General features: G+C 43.7%; 1 protein-coding gene across 1 annotated transcript in view; it reads left to right on the top strand.

Moving 5' to 3' along the window:
• Positions 1 to 6,964: 6,964 nt before the first annotated feature.
• The window catches only part of LOC115143939 (proline-rich protein 12-like), a 53,449-nt gene continuing 43,717 nt past the window's right edge, over positions 6,965 to 16,696 (top strand). Inside the window, 1 exon segment of the mRNA XM_029684418.2 lies at positions 6,965 to 7,817. Within this exon segment, the coding sequence (XP_029540278.2) occupies positions 7,735 to 7,817 (83 nt within the window). The 5' untranslated portion in view covers positions 6,965 to 7,734.

Raw genomic sequence — 16,696 nt, 5'->3', positions numbered from 1 at the left:
TCTGTTGCGTGAACAAAACGCATGTGACCACTTGACGCGATGTTATCGTTCTGGCTCATTTTTCAAAATGAAAGCCTGAAACTATGTCTGAAGACTGTTGACACCTTGAGGAAGCGATAGGAACAGGAATCGGGTTGATATCCCTTTAAATGGAGCAAGGGGAGACTATGGAACATGGAGTTTTCAAAATAGAAGCCACTTCCTGGTTTGATTTTTCTCAGGGTTTCGACCTGCAATATCAGTTCTGTTATACTCACAGACAATATTTTGACAGTTTTGGAAACTTTAGAGTATTTTCTATCCTAATCTGTCAATTATATGCATATTCTAGCATCTGGTCCTGAGAAATAGGCCGTTTACTTTGGGAACGTTATTTTTCCGAACATAAAAATAGTGCCCCCTAGCTTCAAGAGGTTAAACAGGTCAACATTCGCAAAGCCGCTGGGCCAGTCGGATTACCAGGACATGTACTCAAAGCATGCGTGGACCAACTGTCAAGTGTCTTCACTGACATTTTCAACCTCTCCCTGACCGAGTCTGTAATATCAACATGTTTCAAGCAGACCACCATAGTCCCTGTGCTCAAGGAAGCAAAGGTAACCTGCCTGAATGATTACCGCCCCGTGGCATTCACATCGGTAGCCATGAAGGGCTTTGAAAGGCTGGCCCTGGCTCACATCAACATTCTCATATAGGTGTTCATCCTGACTGGTTGCATTACCTCCTGGTATGGCAATTGTTCGGCGTCTGAGCGTAAGGCGCTACAGAGGGTAGTGCGAACAGCCCAGTACATCACTGGGGCCAAGCTTCCTACCATCCAGGACCTATATAATAGGGAAAGCCCATGAAATTGTCAGAGACTCCAGTCACCCAAGTTATAGACTGTTTTCTCTGCTACTGCACAGAAATGGGCAAGTCTAGGACCAAAAGGCTCCTCAACATCTTCAACCCCAAAGCCATTAGACTGCTGAACAATTCATAAAAATCGCCACTGGACAATTTACATTGACACCCCCTGTACACTACTACTACTCGCTGTTTGTTTGTTACCTCGGCATAGTCACTTCACCCCCACCTACATGTACAGATTACCTCAAATAACCTGTACCCCTACACACCGACTCTGTACTGGTGCCCCCTGTATATAGCCTCGTTATTCTTATTGTGTTACTTTTTATTATTACTTTTTATTTTAGCCTACTTGGTAAATATTTTCTTCTTCTTGAACTGCACTGTTGGTTAAGGGCTTGTAAGTAAGCATTTCACGGTAAAGTCTACACTTGTGTTCGGCGCATGTGGAAAAGAAAGTTATTTGATTTGAAGTGTGGTTAGTCTGGTGTTCACTGTCATGATAGATTACATATTTAAGGAGGTGGAACAGTGAGTGGGTGTGGCCTTGTATGCTGATGATGGGGCTGTATGGAAGGGAGGTGGGAATATGAAATATGTGAGGGTTTAGGATGTTTGTGGACAAGTCCTGCTTTATGGTGTTTTCTAGGAGGAAGGTCAAAGATGTTAGGCTGCAAATATACGGACAGGAAAAGTATTGCGAAAGTATTCACCCACCTTGGCATTTTTCCTATTTTGCTGCCTTACAACCTGGAATTAAAATAGATTTTTTGGGGGGCTTGTATCATTTTATTTATACAACATGCCTACCACTTTGAAGATGCAAAATATTTTTAATTGTGAAACAAATAAGAAATAAGACAAAAAAAAACAGAAAACTTTAGCGTGCATAACTATTCACCCCAGCAAAGTCGATACTTTATAGAGCCACCTTTTGCACCAATTACAGCTGCAAGTCTCTTGGGGTATGTCTCTATAAGCTTGGCACATCTAACCACTGGGATTTGTGCCCGTTCTCCAAGGAAAAACTGCTCCAGTTCCTTCAAGTCGGATGGGTTCCGCTGGTGTATCGCAATCTTTAAGTCATTCTATGATGAGAGATGTTGGGTTTGCGCCAGACATAGCGTTTTCCTTGTTGACCAAAAAGCTCAATTTTCGTCTCATCTCACCAGAGTACCTTCTTCCATATGTTTGGGGAGTCTCCCACATGCCTTTTGGCGAAGACCAAACATGTTTGCTTATTTTTTTCTTTATGAAAGCCCAGCTCTGTGGATTGTACGGCTTAAAATGGTCCTATGGACAGATACTCCAATATCCGCTGTGGCGCGTTTCAGCTCCTTCAGGGTTATCTTTGGTCTCTTTTTTGCCTCTCTGAATAATGCCCTCCTTGCCTGGTCCATGAGTTTTGGTGGGCGGCCCTCTCTTGGTAGGTTTGTTGTGGTGCCATATTCTTTCAGTTTTTTAGTAATGGATTTAAATGGTGCTCTGTGGGATGTTCAACGTTTCTGATATTTTTTCATAACCCAATCCTGATCTGTATTTCTCCACAATTTTGTCCCTGACCTGATTGGAGAGCTCCTTGGTCTTCATGGTGTCCCTGACCTGTTTGGAGAGCTCCTTGGTCTTCATGGTGTCCCTGACCTGATTGGAGAGCTCCTTGGTTTTCATGGTGTCCCTGACCTGATTGGAGAGCTCCTTGGTCTTCATGGTATCCCTGACCTGATTGGAGAGCTCCTTGGTTTTCATGGTGCCGCTTGCTTGGTGGTGCCGCTTGCTTGGTGGTGTTGCAGACTCTGGGGCCTTTCAGAACAGGTGTGTATATATATATACTGAGATCATGTGACACTTAGATTACATACAGGTGGACTTTATGTATCTAATTACGTGTCTTCTGAAGGTAATTGGTTGCACCAGATCTTATTTAGGGTATAGCAAAGGGGGTGAATACATATGCCCACATCACTTTTCTGTTTCAATTTTTTTTTAAATTTTTTTAAACAAGTATTTTTTTTCACTTCACCAATTTGGACTATTTTGTGTTTGTCCATGACATGAAATCCAAATAAATTTAAATGACAGGTTATAATGCAAAAAAACAGGAAAAACGCCAAGGGGGGATGAATACTTTTGCAAGGCACTGTAGGTAGGATGTCTGAGTTTAAGTATTTAATATGAGGTTTGATAAGAGACTTACGTGGAAGAGACATGTTGAGTATATTGAAATAAAGTGTAATGAGGGCAGTGGCAGGATATGATTGGGGGTTGGATAGACAAACACTGTTGTATATATATCAGGCATTGATCAGGTCATCTTTGGATTATGGGTACTTTGTATATGGATCGGCAGCCAAAATAGATGTGTCCGTTCATTTCAGAAGCCACTTAACATGAGTTGAGCTAACAAAAAGGGGTGGTTAACAGCATGACCTTGTGTTTAATGTATATCTGTGCCTTGATAATTACTTTTATGATATTCCCCCCTGGGGTTTTATATTACTATAGAAATGAAATAAAATATACCTGAATAAAAATGTATGACAAATCGAGGGACTCCACCACAGTCCAATGCGGGCACTAAAACCTCAATGTATACCGCCATAACCAAACAGGCAAACGATCATCCAGAGGTGGTGCTCCTAGTGGCCAGGGACTTTAATGCAGGGAAACATAAATCAGTTTTATCTCATTTCTATTGGCATGCTAAATGTGCAACCAGAGAAATTATTCTAGACCACCTTCACACCACACACAGAGACACGTACAAAGCTCTCCCTCGCAGTCCATTTGGCAAATCTGACCATAATTCTATCTTCCTGATTCCTGCTTACAAGCAAAAATGAAAGCGGGAAGCACCAGTGACTCGTCAATAAAAAAGTGGTCAGGTGATGCAGATGCTAAGCTACAGGACTGTTTTGCGAGCACAGACTGGAATATGTTCCAGGATTCTTCCGATGGCATTGAGGAGAACACAACATCAGTCACTGGCTTCATCAATAAGTGCATCGATGACGTCGTCTCCACAGTGAATGTACGTACATACCCCAACCAGAAGCCATGAATTACAGGCTACATCCGCACTGAACTAAAGAATAGAGCTGCCGCTTTCAAGGAGCGGGACTGTAACCCGGAAGATTATAAGACATCCTGCTATGCCCTCCAACGAACCATCAAACAGGCAAAGCGTCAATACAGGACTAAGATCGAATCGTACTACACAGCTCATCTTATGTGTCAGGGTTTGCAAACTATTACAGACTACAAAGGGAAGCACAGCTGAGGGTTGCCCAGTGACATGAGCCTACCATACAGGCTAAATTACTTCTATGCTTGCTTCGAGGCAAGTAACACTGAAACATGCATGAGAGCATCAGCTGTTACAGACAACTGTGTGATCACGCTCTCTGCAGCCGATGTAAGACCTTTAAACAGGTCAACATTCACAAGGCCGCATGGCCAAACGGATTACCAGGACGTGTACTCTGAGCATGCGCTGACCGACTGGCAAGTGTCTTCACTGACATTTTCAACCTCTCCCTGTATGAGTCTGTAATATCAACATGTTTCAAGCAGACCACCATAGTCCCTGTGTCCAAGAACACTAAGGTAAACTACCCGAATGACTACTGACCCATAGCACTCACATCTGTAGCCCTGAAGTGCTTTGAAAGGCTCACATCAACACCATTATCCCAGAAACCCTAGACCCAATCTAATTTGGATACCGCACCAACAGATCCATAGATGATGGAGTCTCTAATGCCCTCCACACTGCCCTTTCCCACCTGGACAAAAGGAACAACTATGTGAGAATGCTATTCATTGACTACAGCTCAGCGTTCAACACCATAGTGCACTCAAAGCTCATCACTGAACTAAGGACCATGGGACTAAACACCTCCCTCTGCAACTGGATCCTAGACTTCCTGACGGGCTGCCCCCAGGTGATAAGGGTAGGTAATAACACATCCGCCACCCTGATCCTCAACACGAGGGCCCCTCGTGCTCAGTTCCCTCCTGTACTCCCTGTTCACTCATAACTGCATGACTCCAACACCATCATTAAGTTTGCCGATGACACAAAAGTGCTAGGTTTGATCACCGACAATGACAAGACAGCCTAGACTTGACAGCCAGCCAAGACAAGTCAGAGACCTGACCATGTGGTGCCAGGACAACAACCTCCCCCTCAACGTGATCAAGACAAAGGAGATGATTGTGGATTACAGGAAAAGGAGGACCGAGCACCTCCCCATTCTTATCGATGGGGCTATGGTGGAGCAAGTTGAGAGCTTCAAGTTCCTTGGCATCCACATCACCAACAAAATAACATGGTCCAAGCACACCAAGACAGTCATGAAGAGGGCACAATAAAACCTATTCCCCCTCAGGAGACTGAAAAGATTTGGCATGGGTCCTCAGCTCCTCAAAAGGTTCTACAGCTGCACCATCGAGAGCATCCTTACGGGTTGAATCACTGCCTGGTATGGCAACTGCTCAGCCTCCTGCTCGGCATTACAGAGGCTAGTGCGTACGGCCCAGTTCATCACCGCTGCCAAGTTTTCTGCCATCCAGGACCTCTATGCCAAGTGGTGTCAGAGGAAGGCCCTAAAAATATTCAGACTCCAGCCACCCTATTCATGGACTTTTCTGTCTGCTACCACATGGCGAGTGGTACTGGAGTGCCAAGTCTAGGTTCAAGAGGCTTCTAAACAGCTTCTACTCCCAAGCCATAAGACTCCTGAACATCTAATCAAATGGCTACCCAGACTATTTGCATTGCCACTTCCCCTTTACGCTCCTGCTATTTTTCTTAACTGCATTGTTGGTTAAGGGCTTATAAGTAAGCATTTCGCTGTAATACCTGTTGTATTCCGAACACGTGACAAATAAAATTTGATTTTACTCTTATTTTTAAATTGGAAATCGCAGAACTTTTATATTGGAATGGCAAATTGCGAGACTTTGTTTGAAATGGGAGTTTCAGGATTAATTTTAGCGTGACAAATCGAGGGACTTTAATTTTGAAATTAGAAACAGCACGACTTATTTTGGCATGACAAATAGAGGGACTCTTGAAATCGCAGGATTTATTTTGGCATGAGAAGTTGGACTGTTATTTTTTATTTTAGCATGACATGTAGGGGGATTCTTATTTTGGAGTGTTACATCCGGTTTTGTTTTATGTTTTTACCTTTATTTAACTAAGCAGGTCAGTTAAGAGCAAAATCGTATTTTACAATGACGGCTCAACAAAAGGCAAAATGCTTCCTGCGGGGACGGGGCTGGGATTAAAAATAAAAATATAGGACGAAACACACATCACGACAAGAGAGACACCACAACACTACATAGAGACCTAAGACAACAACATAGCATTGTAGCAGCACAAAACATGATTACAAACATTATTGTGCACAGACAACAGCACAAAGGGCAAGAAGGTAGAGAGAAACAATACATCACACAAAGCAGCCACAACTGTCAGTTAGTGTCCATGATTGAGTCTTTGAATGAAGAGATTGAGATAAAACTGTCCAGTTTGAGTGTTTGTTGCTGCTCGTTTCAGTCGCTAGCTGCAGCGAACTGAAAAGAGGAGCGACCCAGAGATGTGTGTGCTTTGGGGACCTTTAACAGAACGTGACTGGCAGAACGGGTGGAGGATGAGGGCTGCAGTAGGTATCTCAGTTCCTAGTTACATCCTGCTGCATGTAACTCTGTGCTGTATGTAAAACCCATCCGGATGCTTTGCAAGAAGTTGTAACTCTGAGCTGGATGCCATACTGGATGTAACATCAGAGGATCCAGCCCCTACTGGTATAGCCCCTCCCCTTCTCACGAGAACGGTTTCCACTAGTTCCTACAGCTACAAAGTCGAAATGGGATTTATCGTAAAAAATCATGAAAACAAAAACGTGCTTTTTGGTCTGAATTGAAGGTTTGGCATAAGGTTAGCAGTGTGGTTGAGGTTAGGATTTGAAGAAGAGGAAATGTGCGGGGGTGTTGACTTTGCCACTGTGGTAACTAGTGGCGAGCCGTGAGAACCGGTGGATGGAGGACACAACAGACCCAGTGCGCATGTGTTTGAGCGACGTGGGTGGGTGAGGGGAGGGAGAAAGGATTGAGAGCCAGCCGCCTTCAAAAATGGCGTCTTCCGAGGAAAAAGACTAAAAATATAGAAAACGAGGCCTACTTTCCGTCTTCATCGATTTTTGGAATTTAGATAATGGTTTCCAGATGTCGCGATATCGTCGTAGTCATTATTTTGTAATGTAAAAAAGGAGAAGGAATGGTAGAAGGCTATATAGATAGCAACCCAGTTTTATTTTGATGCGTCGACAGGGCTAGCTAGCTATTAACTAGTAGCATCTGCTAGCCCACAACGATTTCAGGATGGGAAGGCATTTTGCATGCTAAATAAATCACGATTACTGTTCTATGATCATTTATCGTTTGATCCTATTTGGAACAGTCGTGAGATATCGATGTTAATCTTTTCAGTCGCGGATCAATGCATTTGCTCTCGCAATAAAGGGAATGGTATACGGCATGAATGTTTCTCTGCAATTTATCGATAATTTATCATGATCGTGTATAGCGTCGTTGCAATTTGGCAGTTGTGGAAATTATATTTAGAGGAAAGTGTAGGAAAGGAGAGACTGATTTTTGGAGGTGGTTGGAGTACATCCCCTGACCCCCCCTTTTTGTCCAGTTTTCTCCTCCCCTCCATTTCTCTTTCAATATACTGTTTTCCAATCCCGATGATTTGCTAATGAAACGGGGAAAATAGTCTAAAATCGATCACGGGGAAGACTGATACCCCAAGTCTGTGAAAATTCCTAATACTTCGAGTTTTCGTCCTTGTAACACATTTCTCATAAATGAAAAATGGATAGAAATTACCCGGGAACAGGGTTCGGTGATTTGGGCGCAGGAGCCGGATGGAGTTATGAGAGATCAGCGAAAGCAAGGTAAGCAATTGATCCAGTCCTGCAAATGTTTGCACACTAGCTAATATATTGCATTCTCTTTGCGTGTATGTAATCGATTGGTCGTTCATTTGGTACATTGACATCGATCTGTAACCTGCCTACAGGCAGCATCGCGTTGTTACCAGTATTATAAATGGATTGGAGCAATCCGTGTGGGGGTGGTGGAGTAGCTTGTAGGGCTCTTGAACATGTATAGAATGCGATTGACAGACTAAAAGCATGGTTTTAGGTAGACCGAGGGGAAGGGAACGAGATTAAAGAGGGGGGTGGGTTGGAGTATATGTCTGGACCATTAGAATAATTGTAGTAGTATATCCTTTTAGAATAGTTTGACACATTGACTGTGAAAACAGCCCATATCTTATTCATAGGTAAATGCACACGATACTATTGCATTTGCAAGAAACTGCCATTACAATGCCCAGTTTGTATCTTTCTAGTTTTTCCTTCTGTGACATACGTTAGTTTCACATATTAACTGAGATGCTTCCGCCTGTGATGTAGCAAAGTTGTTACAATGTAAATTGTTTGCTTGCAGTGATTTAGCGCGAGGTGGCAGTCGTCGAATGTTGCCAGCTCTGGTGCTGTGAAGAACGATAATGGTTGATAGTCAACACATTGGCTCCTAAAATAACAGCACAACTCTAGGTTGTTGTGCATAGTTAAGTTAAAATGCATTCCACCCAGTCTTGATAGCAGATCAAATACATTAGGTAGCTAAGTCTTTATTTTGATTGATCTTATCAGTGTTTTCAACATATTGCCATCATACTATATCTACCATGATATGATTTGGTTTTCTAGCTAGTAGGCTACCTAGCTAATGACAAAAGCTAGCATGGTACATGGTCGGATCATGGCTATTTAGTAGGCTTGGGCGGTACACCCTATATACCACATACTGGGTTATTTAGAAATGGACATGGCATGGTTTTTCAATACTGTCAATACCGTTAACTATTTAATTGAAGTTTTAAAATACATTTAAATATTTGTAGTTACTTTTTAAGTAAATACCTGCCGCCAACTTGTGCAATACGTTAGGAGATAAAGCAGAATGAGTTCTTCATGTCACATTATTTTACAGTATTGTAATGAAACGGGCAGGGAGCAGGTCTTGAACTAGCCCGAAGTCCAGTGCGCTATCGACCGTGCCGCAAAAGCATGCTCAAGTGGCCGAGTCGAAATCCGCGCTTATAAACCCAGGGTCATACACTACTCCCTCCTTTCAAAGAGCGCGTCCTCGCGCTAGCTTGCGACTCTACGTCTTACAGGAACGCGCTCACCGGCCAAGCACACGCACTGTCGTGGATGCAAGGTCCGATCCCTTCTGACACCAATGTAATGAAACAGCAGGGAGCAGGCCTCGAACCCTCGACCTTCTAGCCCGAAGTCCAGCACGCTATCGACCGTGCTGCAAAAGCATGCTCAGCTGCAGAGTCGATATCTGCGGTTATAAACCCAGGGTCGTTACACTATGAAGCTTACCGTAGTTCCACAGAGCCAGTCACGTGTTTATTTGGTAATAACGCAACGAGAGAAAGCCGGAGTCCAGCTGTGTATTGACAGTGGTCGAGTTTTATATTGAAAGACAAGAGTTTTTTTTTGTTGCTTAAATATAATGATCGGGGACGTGCACTACAGTTTTACTTCACAGAAAATACATTAGTGCAACACATTAGGCAGAAAATGTAATTCTCATCAGATGGCAACCAGTAAATTGGCTTACAATGAAAAAATTAATTTTTGCAAAAACTATGCATGGACATCATGAAAAGTAGGCTGGCTACACCAAGAAAAGTAGCTACACATCAGTCAGAGCGCTGTCTGCTGATAGAATGGCCTTTTGTGAATTCTTAGCCGAGTGGAGAATTACAACTGAAGCAAAAAATTACAAGAAGAATTGTCGATCTCCGTTTACAAAATGCATCATGATATTTCTAATGCATTTTATAATTATTTATTGCGTGGAAAAATGTAGAGTTCTCTGTTGACGCGACCCCTCAGATATCTAAGCAAGGGCCTGAATTAATAAGGTGACGGGGCATCATATAGTGTTTGCTTCTTGCTGTGTTTGAGAACTCATCCAAAGTGCTTTGACATCTGAACAGCAGCCGCTGCTTGATTTCCTTGCATTTTTCTCCTCTGTTTTTGGCCAGCAGGCAGGCTGCTTTAGCGCCAGTACAGTTTTTCCTTCAGACAAGCTTGTGTCAACAATGTCTCTCATTCACATTCGCTTGTCAATATCCAAACTCGCCAACAATGACATTCGGTAGCTCCTACCTACATATGTATAACTTTGAGCTGGATTGCCTGTCTTTGCAATTCGTTTATTTTTGTTTGTGCTCATTGGCATATTTAGCTAGCAGCTTCCATTGATATTTGCTATTACTTGTGCAGATTTTGTTAGCATTCTGGTAATAGACACACAATGGGGGTCTGAGTTGTTTTTTTGCACCCTCTTGTGTACTACGCTGGTAATACTATAAATCCCGGGATGAGAGAAGGATGGTATGACTATGAAAATCTGGATACCGCCCACCCCTTCAGCTACCTATCTGCTTAAGTTTTTGAGATTATCAATCTGTCTCGAGAAGCTGGTTTTTACATATTGTTTATATTTATTCCTTCTGAACACATTTCTGTTTTTTGGCAATGTCAATTCTTGTAGTTCTTTTCAAAATACTTTTATTTTCGCTGGCTGGACAGGCAAATGCAGCTGAGTAATGAAATGTAAACCAATCAAAATGTGTGTACTTTCTCTGCTGATCAAATCAAATTTTATTTGTCACATACACATGGTTAGCAGATGTTAATGCGAGTGTAACGAAATGCTTGTGCTTCTAGTTCCGACAATGCAGTAATAACCGACAAGTAATCTAACTAACAATTCCAAAACTCCTGTCTTATACACACAAGTGTAAGGGGATAAAGAATATGTACATAAAGATATATGAATGAGTGATGGTACAGAGCGGCATAGGCAAGATGCAGTAGATGGTATCGAGTACAGTATATACGTATACATATGAGATGAATAATGTAGGGTATGTAAACATATTAGGTAGCATTGTTTAAAGTGGCTAGTGATATATTTTACATCATTTCCCATCAATTCCCATTATTAAAGTGGCTGGAGTTGAGTCAGTGTGTTGGCAGCAGCCACTCAATGTTAGTGGTGGCTGTTTAACAGTCTGATGGCCGTGAGATAGAAGATGTTTTTCAGTCTCTCAGTCCCAGCTTTGATGCACCTGTACTGACCTCGCCTTCTGGATGATAGCGGGGTGAACAGGCAGTGGCTCGGGTGGTTGTTGTCCTTGATGATCTTTATGGCCTTCCTGTAACATCGGGTGGTGTAGGTGTCCTGGAGGGCAGGTAGTTTTTCCCCGGTGATGCGTTGTGCAGACCTCACTACCCTCTGGAGAGCCTTACGGTTGTGGGCGGAGCAGTTGCCGTACCAGGCGGTGATACAGCCCGCCAGGATGCTTTCGATTGTGCATCTGTAGAAGTTTGTGAGTGCTTTTGGTGACAAGCCGAATTTCTTCAGCCTCCTGAGGTTGAAGAGGCGCTGCTGCGCCTTCTTCACAATGCTGTCTGTGTGGGTGGACCAATTCAGTTTGTCTGTGATGTGTATGCCGAGGAACTTAAAACTTGCTACCCTCTCCACTACTGTTCCATCGATGTGGATAGGGGGGTGTTCCCTCTGCTGTTTCCTGAAGTCCACAATCATCTCCTTAGTTTTGTTGACGTTGAGTGTGAGGTTATTTTCCTGACACCACACCTCCCTGTAGGCCGTCTCGTCGTTGTTGGTAATCAAGCCTACCACTGTTGTGTCGTCCGCAAACTTGATGATTGAGTTGGAGGCGTGCGTGGCCACGCAGTCGTGGGTGAACAGGGAGTACAGGAGAGGGCTCAGAACGCACCCTTGTAGGGCCCCAGTGTTGAGGATCAGCGGGGTGGAGATGTTGTTGCCTACCCTCACCACCTGGGGGCGGCCCGTCAGGAAGTCCAGTACCCAGTTGCACAGGGCGGGGTCGAGACCCAGGGTCTCGAGCTTGATGACTAGCTTGGAGGGTACTATGGTGTTAAATGCTGAGCTGTAGTCGATGAACAGCATTCTCACATAGGTATTCCTCTTGTCCAGATGGGTTAGGGCAGTGTGCAGTGTGGTTGAGATTGCATCGTCTGTGGACCTATTTGGGCGATAAGCAAATTGGAGTGGGTCTAGGGTGTCAGGTAGGGTGGAGGTGATATGGTCCTTGACTAGTCTCTCAAAGCACTTCATGATGACGGAAGTGAGTGCTACGGGGTGGTAGTCGTTTAGCTCAGTTACCTTAGCTTTCTTGGGAACAGGACAATGGTGGCCCTCTTGAAGCATGTGGGAACAGCAGACTGGGATAGGGATTGATTGAATATGTCCGTAAACACACCAGCCAGCTGGTCTGCGCATGCTCTGAGGGCGCGGCTGGGGATGCCGTCTGGGCCTGCAGCCTTGCGAGGGTTAACACGTTTAAATGTTTTACTCACCTCGGCTGCAGTGAAGGAGAGGCCGCATGTTTTGGTTGCAGGCCGTGTCAGTGGCACTGTATTGTCCTCAAAGCGGGCAAAAAAGTTATTTAGTCTGCCTGGGAGCAAGACATCCTGGTCCGTGACGGGGCTGGTTTTCATTTTGTAATCCGTGATTGACTGTAGACCCTGCCACATACCTCTTGTGTCTGAGCCTTTGAATTGAGATTCTACTTTGTCTCTATACTGACGCTTAGCTTGTTTGATTGCCTTGCGGAGGGAATAGCTACACTGTTTGTATTCTGTCATATTTCCGGTCACCTTGCCTTGATTAAAAGCAGTGGTTCGCGCTTTCAGTTTCACGCGAATGCTGCCATCAATCCACGGTTTCTGGTTTGGGAATGTTTTAATCGTTGCTATGGGAACGACATCTTCAACGCACGTTCTAATGAACTCGAATACGCTGATTCGGTGTGCGTCAATGTTGTTGTCTGAGACAATACGAAACATATCCCAGTCCACGTGATGGAAGCATTCTTGGAGTGTGGAATCAGATTGGTCGGACCAGCGTTGAACAGACCTCAGCGTGGGAGCTTCTTGTTTTAGTTTCTGTCTGTAGGCAGGGATCAACAAAATGGAGTCTTGGTCAGCTTTTCCGAAAGGAGGGCGGGGCAGGGCCTTATATGCGTCGCGGAAGTTAGAATAGCAGTGATCCAAGGTTTTGCCAGCCCTGGTTGCGCAATCGATATGCTGATACAATTTAGGGAGTCTTGTTTTCAGATTAGCCTTGTTAAAATCCCCAGCTACAATGAATGTAGCCTCAGGATGTATGGATTCCAGTTTGCAAAGAGTCAAATAAAGTTCGTTCATAGCCATCGATGTGTCTGCTTGGGGGGGAATATATACGGCTGTGATTATAATCGAAGAGAATTCCTTTGGTAGATAATGCCAGTCGACATTTGATTGTGAGGAATTCTAAATCAGGTGAACAGAAGGACTTGAGTTCCTGTATGCTTTTGTGACCACACCACGTCTCGTTAGCCATAAGGCATACGCCCCCGCCCCTCTTCTTACCAGAAATATGTTTGTTTCTGTCAGTGGGATGCGTGGAGAAACCAGCTGGCTGCACCGACTCCGATAGCGTCTCTCCAGTGAGCCATGTTTCCGTGAAGCAAAGAACGTTACAGTCTCTGATGTCCCTCTGGAATGCTACCCTTGCTCGGATTTCATCAACCTTGTTGTCAAGAGACTGGACATTGGTGAGAAGTATACTGGGGAGTGGTGCACGATGAGCCCGTCTCCGGAGTCTGACCAGAAGACCGCCACGTTTCCCTCATTTACGAAGTCGTTTTTTTGGGTCGCCGGCTGGGATCTATTCCGTTGTCCTGGGTGAAAGGCAGAACACAGGATCCGCTTCGCGAAAGTCATATTCTTGGTCGTACTGATGGTGAGTTGACGCTGCTCTTATATTCAGTAGTTCTTCTCGACTGTATGTAATGAAACCTAAGATGACCTGGGGTACTAATGTATGAAATAACACGTAAAAAAAACAAACTGCATAGTTTCCTAGGAACGCGAAGCGAGGCGGCCATCTCTGTCGGCGCCGGAAGTATCTGTCTACATCACGTCTGCCTATCACGTTATCGGCATCGAAGGTGCCAACCAAGTGCTATTCACCAAGCATGGGCTGATTATCTCACCTGTTTGAACCATCCTACTGCAGTTTAAACTATGCTTACCTTCACTATTTAGACATTGGGACCGCATATGTATATGCCTGTTGTGTTTTTGTTGAAGAACAACTATAGATAAACACATTTGTTTGAGCATCTCAAAGACTAAATTCAATGTAGAATCAGTTTAACCGGTGACCAACTGATTATTTTACAATTGTAACATTTTATTAACGAAATGTGTTTAATTGTTTATTAGGTTACTCTGCAGTCTACAATACGTACTGTAGTAAACATGGGAAAGTGCCTAATTCCTTACGTTAGGGAGAGCAGACCATGTCTGTACTACAGAATGCGGGGCACGCGGGAGACCAGGGTTTCCTGTTGGGGAGGAAGGAGTAGGCTGTCCTTGTAAATAGGAATTTGTTCTTAACTGATTCCATATGTGTTATTTCATAGTTGTGATGTCGTCACTATTATTCTACAGTGTAGAAAATAGTAAAAATATAGAAACATCCAGGAATGAGTAGGTGTGTCCAGACTTTAGACTGGTACTTAATTAATTAGATATAATTAAAGTTTTTATTCCATGAAAAACTTAAAACCCTCTGGGTTACTGTTAGGATGGAATGGAAAATATGGCGCTGTACAACGTAATATCCGGCAGTACAGTACTGGGCTATTTAGCTAAAGAATCCCTGTGTCGTGCTTGTTTCAGAGCAACGCGAAACAGTGGTAAAATAGTTGTAGGCTTTTGCTTCTAACTTCAATATGCTCTATAATTAAATGACCTACACCATTTTTAACAGTATATCAAAAAATATATTTTTTTTCAATGATTTGACTCTCCGCCAACAATTACATTTAGAGGATTGGAGGAGTCTATTAATATCTAAGGGGCATTTTCCGTTAGGATCTGTGAGAATATCTGAATATCGGAGGGGCTTTTTATAGAATTCTAAATGAATATTAATCGTTTTCTTTAAAATGTAACAACATTTTGGAGATTTTGTTTTCATTTAACCTAGAGTGAGTGAGGAAAAAGGCAATTCTTGAACATGGGGTGAGACATTCTCACTAATTTGTAAATAAAGACGGTTTGTTATTTAGAATGATGTATTTCTGGAGAAATCTAACTTGATTATTCAGCAGACATTACTTGCTTATATTCAGTCAACACAAATGGAGTATTTTAACATTTTTGTTTCTGCAGGCTTGTCTCAGAGCAGCGCGAAACGGTGCTGAAATAGACGCCCACAGCAGGAAGGCTATGTATTCTGTGCCCACTCGTGGTATCTCTCTTCGGTTACACATGCTTGGAATAGCATAACGGTCCGGGCGTCCCTTGCTGTGCCTGGTGAACATTTGGTCACGTTCTGTTGTCAGAAGAGGAATGGAAATGTCAGGGTGAACCGAAAACCTGCCACGTATTGTTTGTTGACTCTACCTGTTGAAGGGGGAGTTCCAGAAAGGCGATGCTACCAAATACTAATTGAGTGTATGTAAACTTCTGACCCACTGGGAATTTGATGAAAGAAATAAAAGCTGAAATAACTCTTTACTATTATTCTGACATTTCACATTCTTAAAGTGAAGTGGTGATCTTAACTGACCTAAAACGGCATTTTTACTAGGATTAAATGTCTGGAATTGTGAAAAACTGAGTTTAAATGTATTTGGCTACGGTGGATGCAAATTTCCGACTTCAACTGTGTGTGTGTGTGTGTATATATATAATTTCTTACCGAGCCGTGATCCCGAAGGTTGCCTTTGCCGATCGCTCATCATCTTTATTCATCAGGGAGTCAAATGTATTTGTATAGCCCTTCGTACATCAGCTGATCTCTCAAAGTGCTGTACAGAAACCCAGCCTAAAACCCTAAACAGCAAGCAATGCAGGTGTAGAAGCACGATGGCTAGGAAAAACTCCCTAGAAAGGCCCAAACCTAGAAAGAAACCTAGAGGAACCAGGCTATGAGGGGTGGCCAGTCCTCTTCTGGCTGTGCCGGGTGGAGATTATAACAGAACATGGCCAAGATATTCAAATGTTCATAAATGACCAGCATGGTCAAATAATAATAATCACAGTAGTTGTCGAGGGTGCAGCAAGTCAGCACCTCAGGAGTAAATGTCAGTTGGCTTTTCATAGCCGATCATTAAGAGTATCTCTATCACTCCTGCTGTCTCTAGAGAGTTGAAAACAGCAGGTCTGGGACAGGTAGTACGTCCGGTGAACAGGTCAGGATTCCATAGCCGCAGGCAGAATATTTGAAACTGGAGCAGCAGCACGGCCAGGTGGACTGGGGACTGCAAGGAGTCATCATGCCAGGTAGTCCTGAGGCATGGTCCTAGGGCTCAGGTCCTCCGAGAGAAAGAGAGAGTATACTTAAATTCACACAGGACACCGGATAAGAAAGGAGAAGTACTCCAGGTATAACAAACTGACCCTAGCCCCCCGACACACAAACTACTGCAGCATAAATACTGGAGGCTGAGACAGGAGGGGTCAGGAGACACTGGCCCCATCCAATGATACCCCCGGACAGGGCCAAACAGGAAGGATATAACCCCACTCACTTTGCCAAAGCACAGCCCCCACACCGCTAGAGGGATATCTTCAACCACCAACTTACCATCCTGAGACGAGGCCGAGTATAGCCCACAAAGATCTCCGCCACG

The sequence above is a fragment of the Oncorhynchus nerka genome, linkage group LG16, assembly GCF_034236695.1.
Source record: "Oncorhynchus nerka isolate Pitt River linkage group LG16, Oner_Uvic_2.0, whole genome shotgun sequence".
Lineage (NCBI taxonomy): Eukaryota > Metazoa > Chordata > Actinopteri > Salmoniformes > Salmonidae > Oncorhynchus > Oncorhynchus nerka.
The sequence above is the reverse complement of the archived record's forward strand: the minus strand, read 5'-3'. Positions and strand labels throughout refer to the sequence as shown.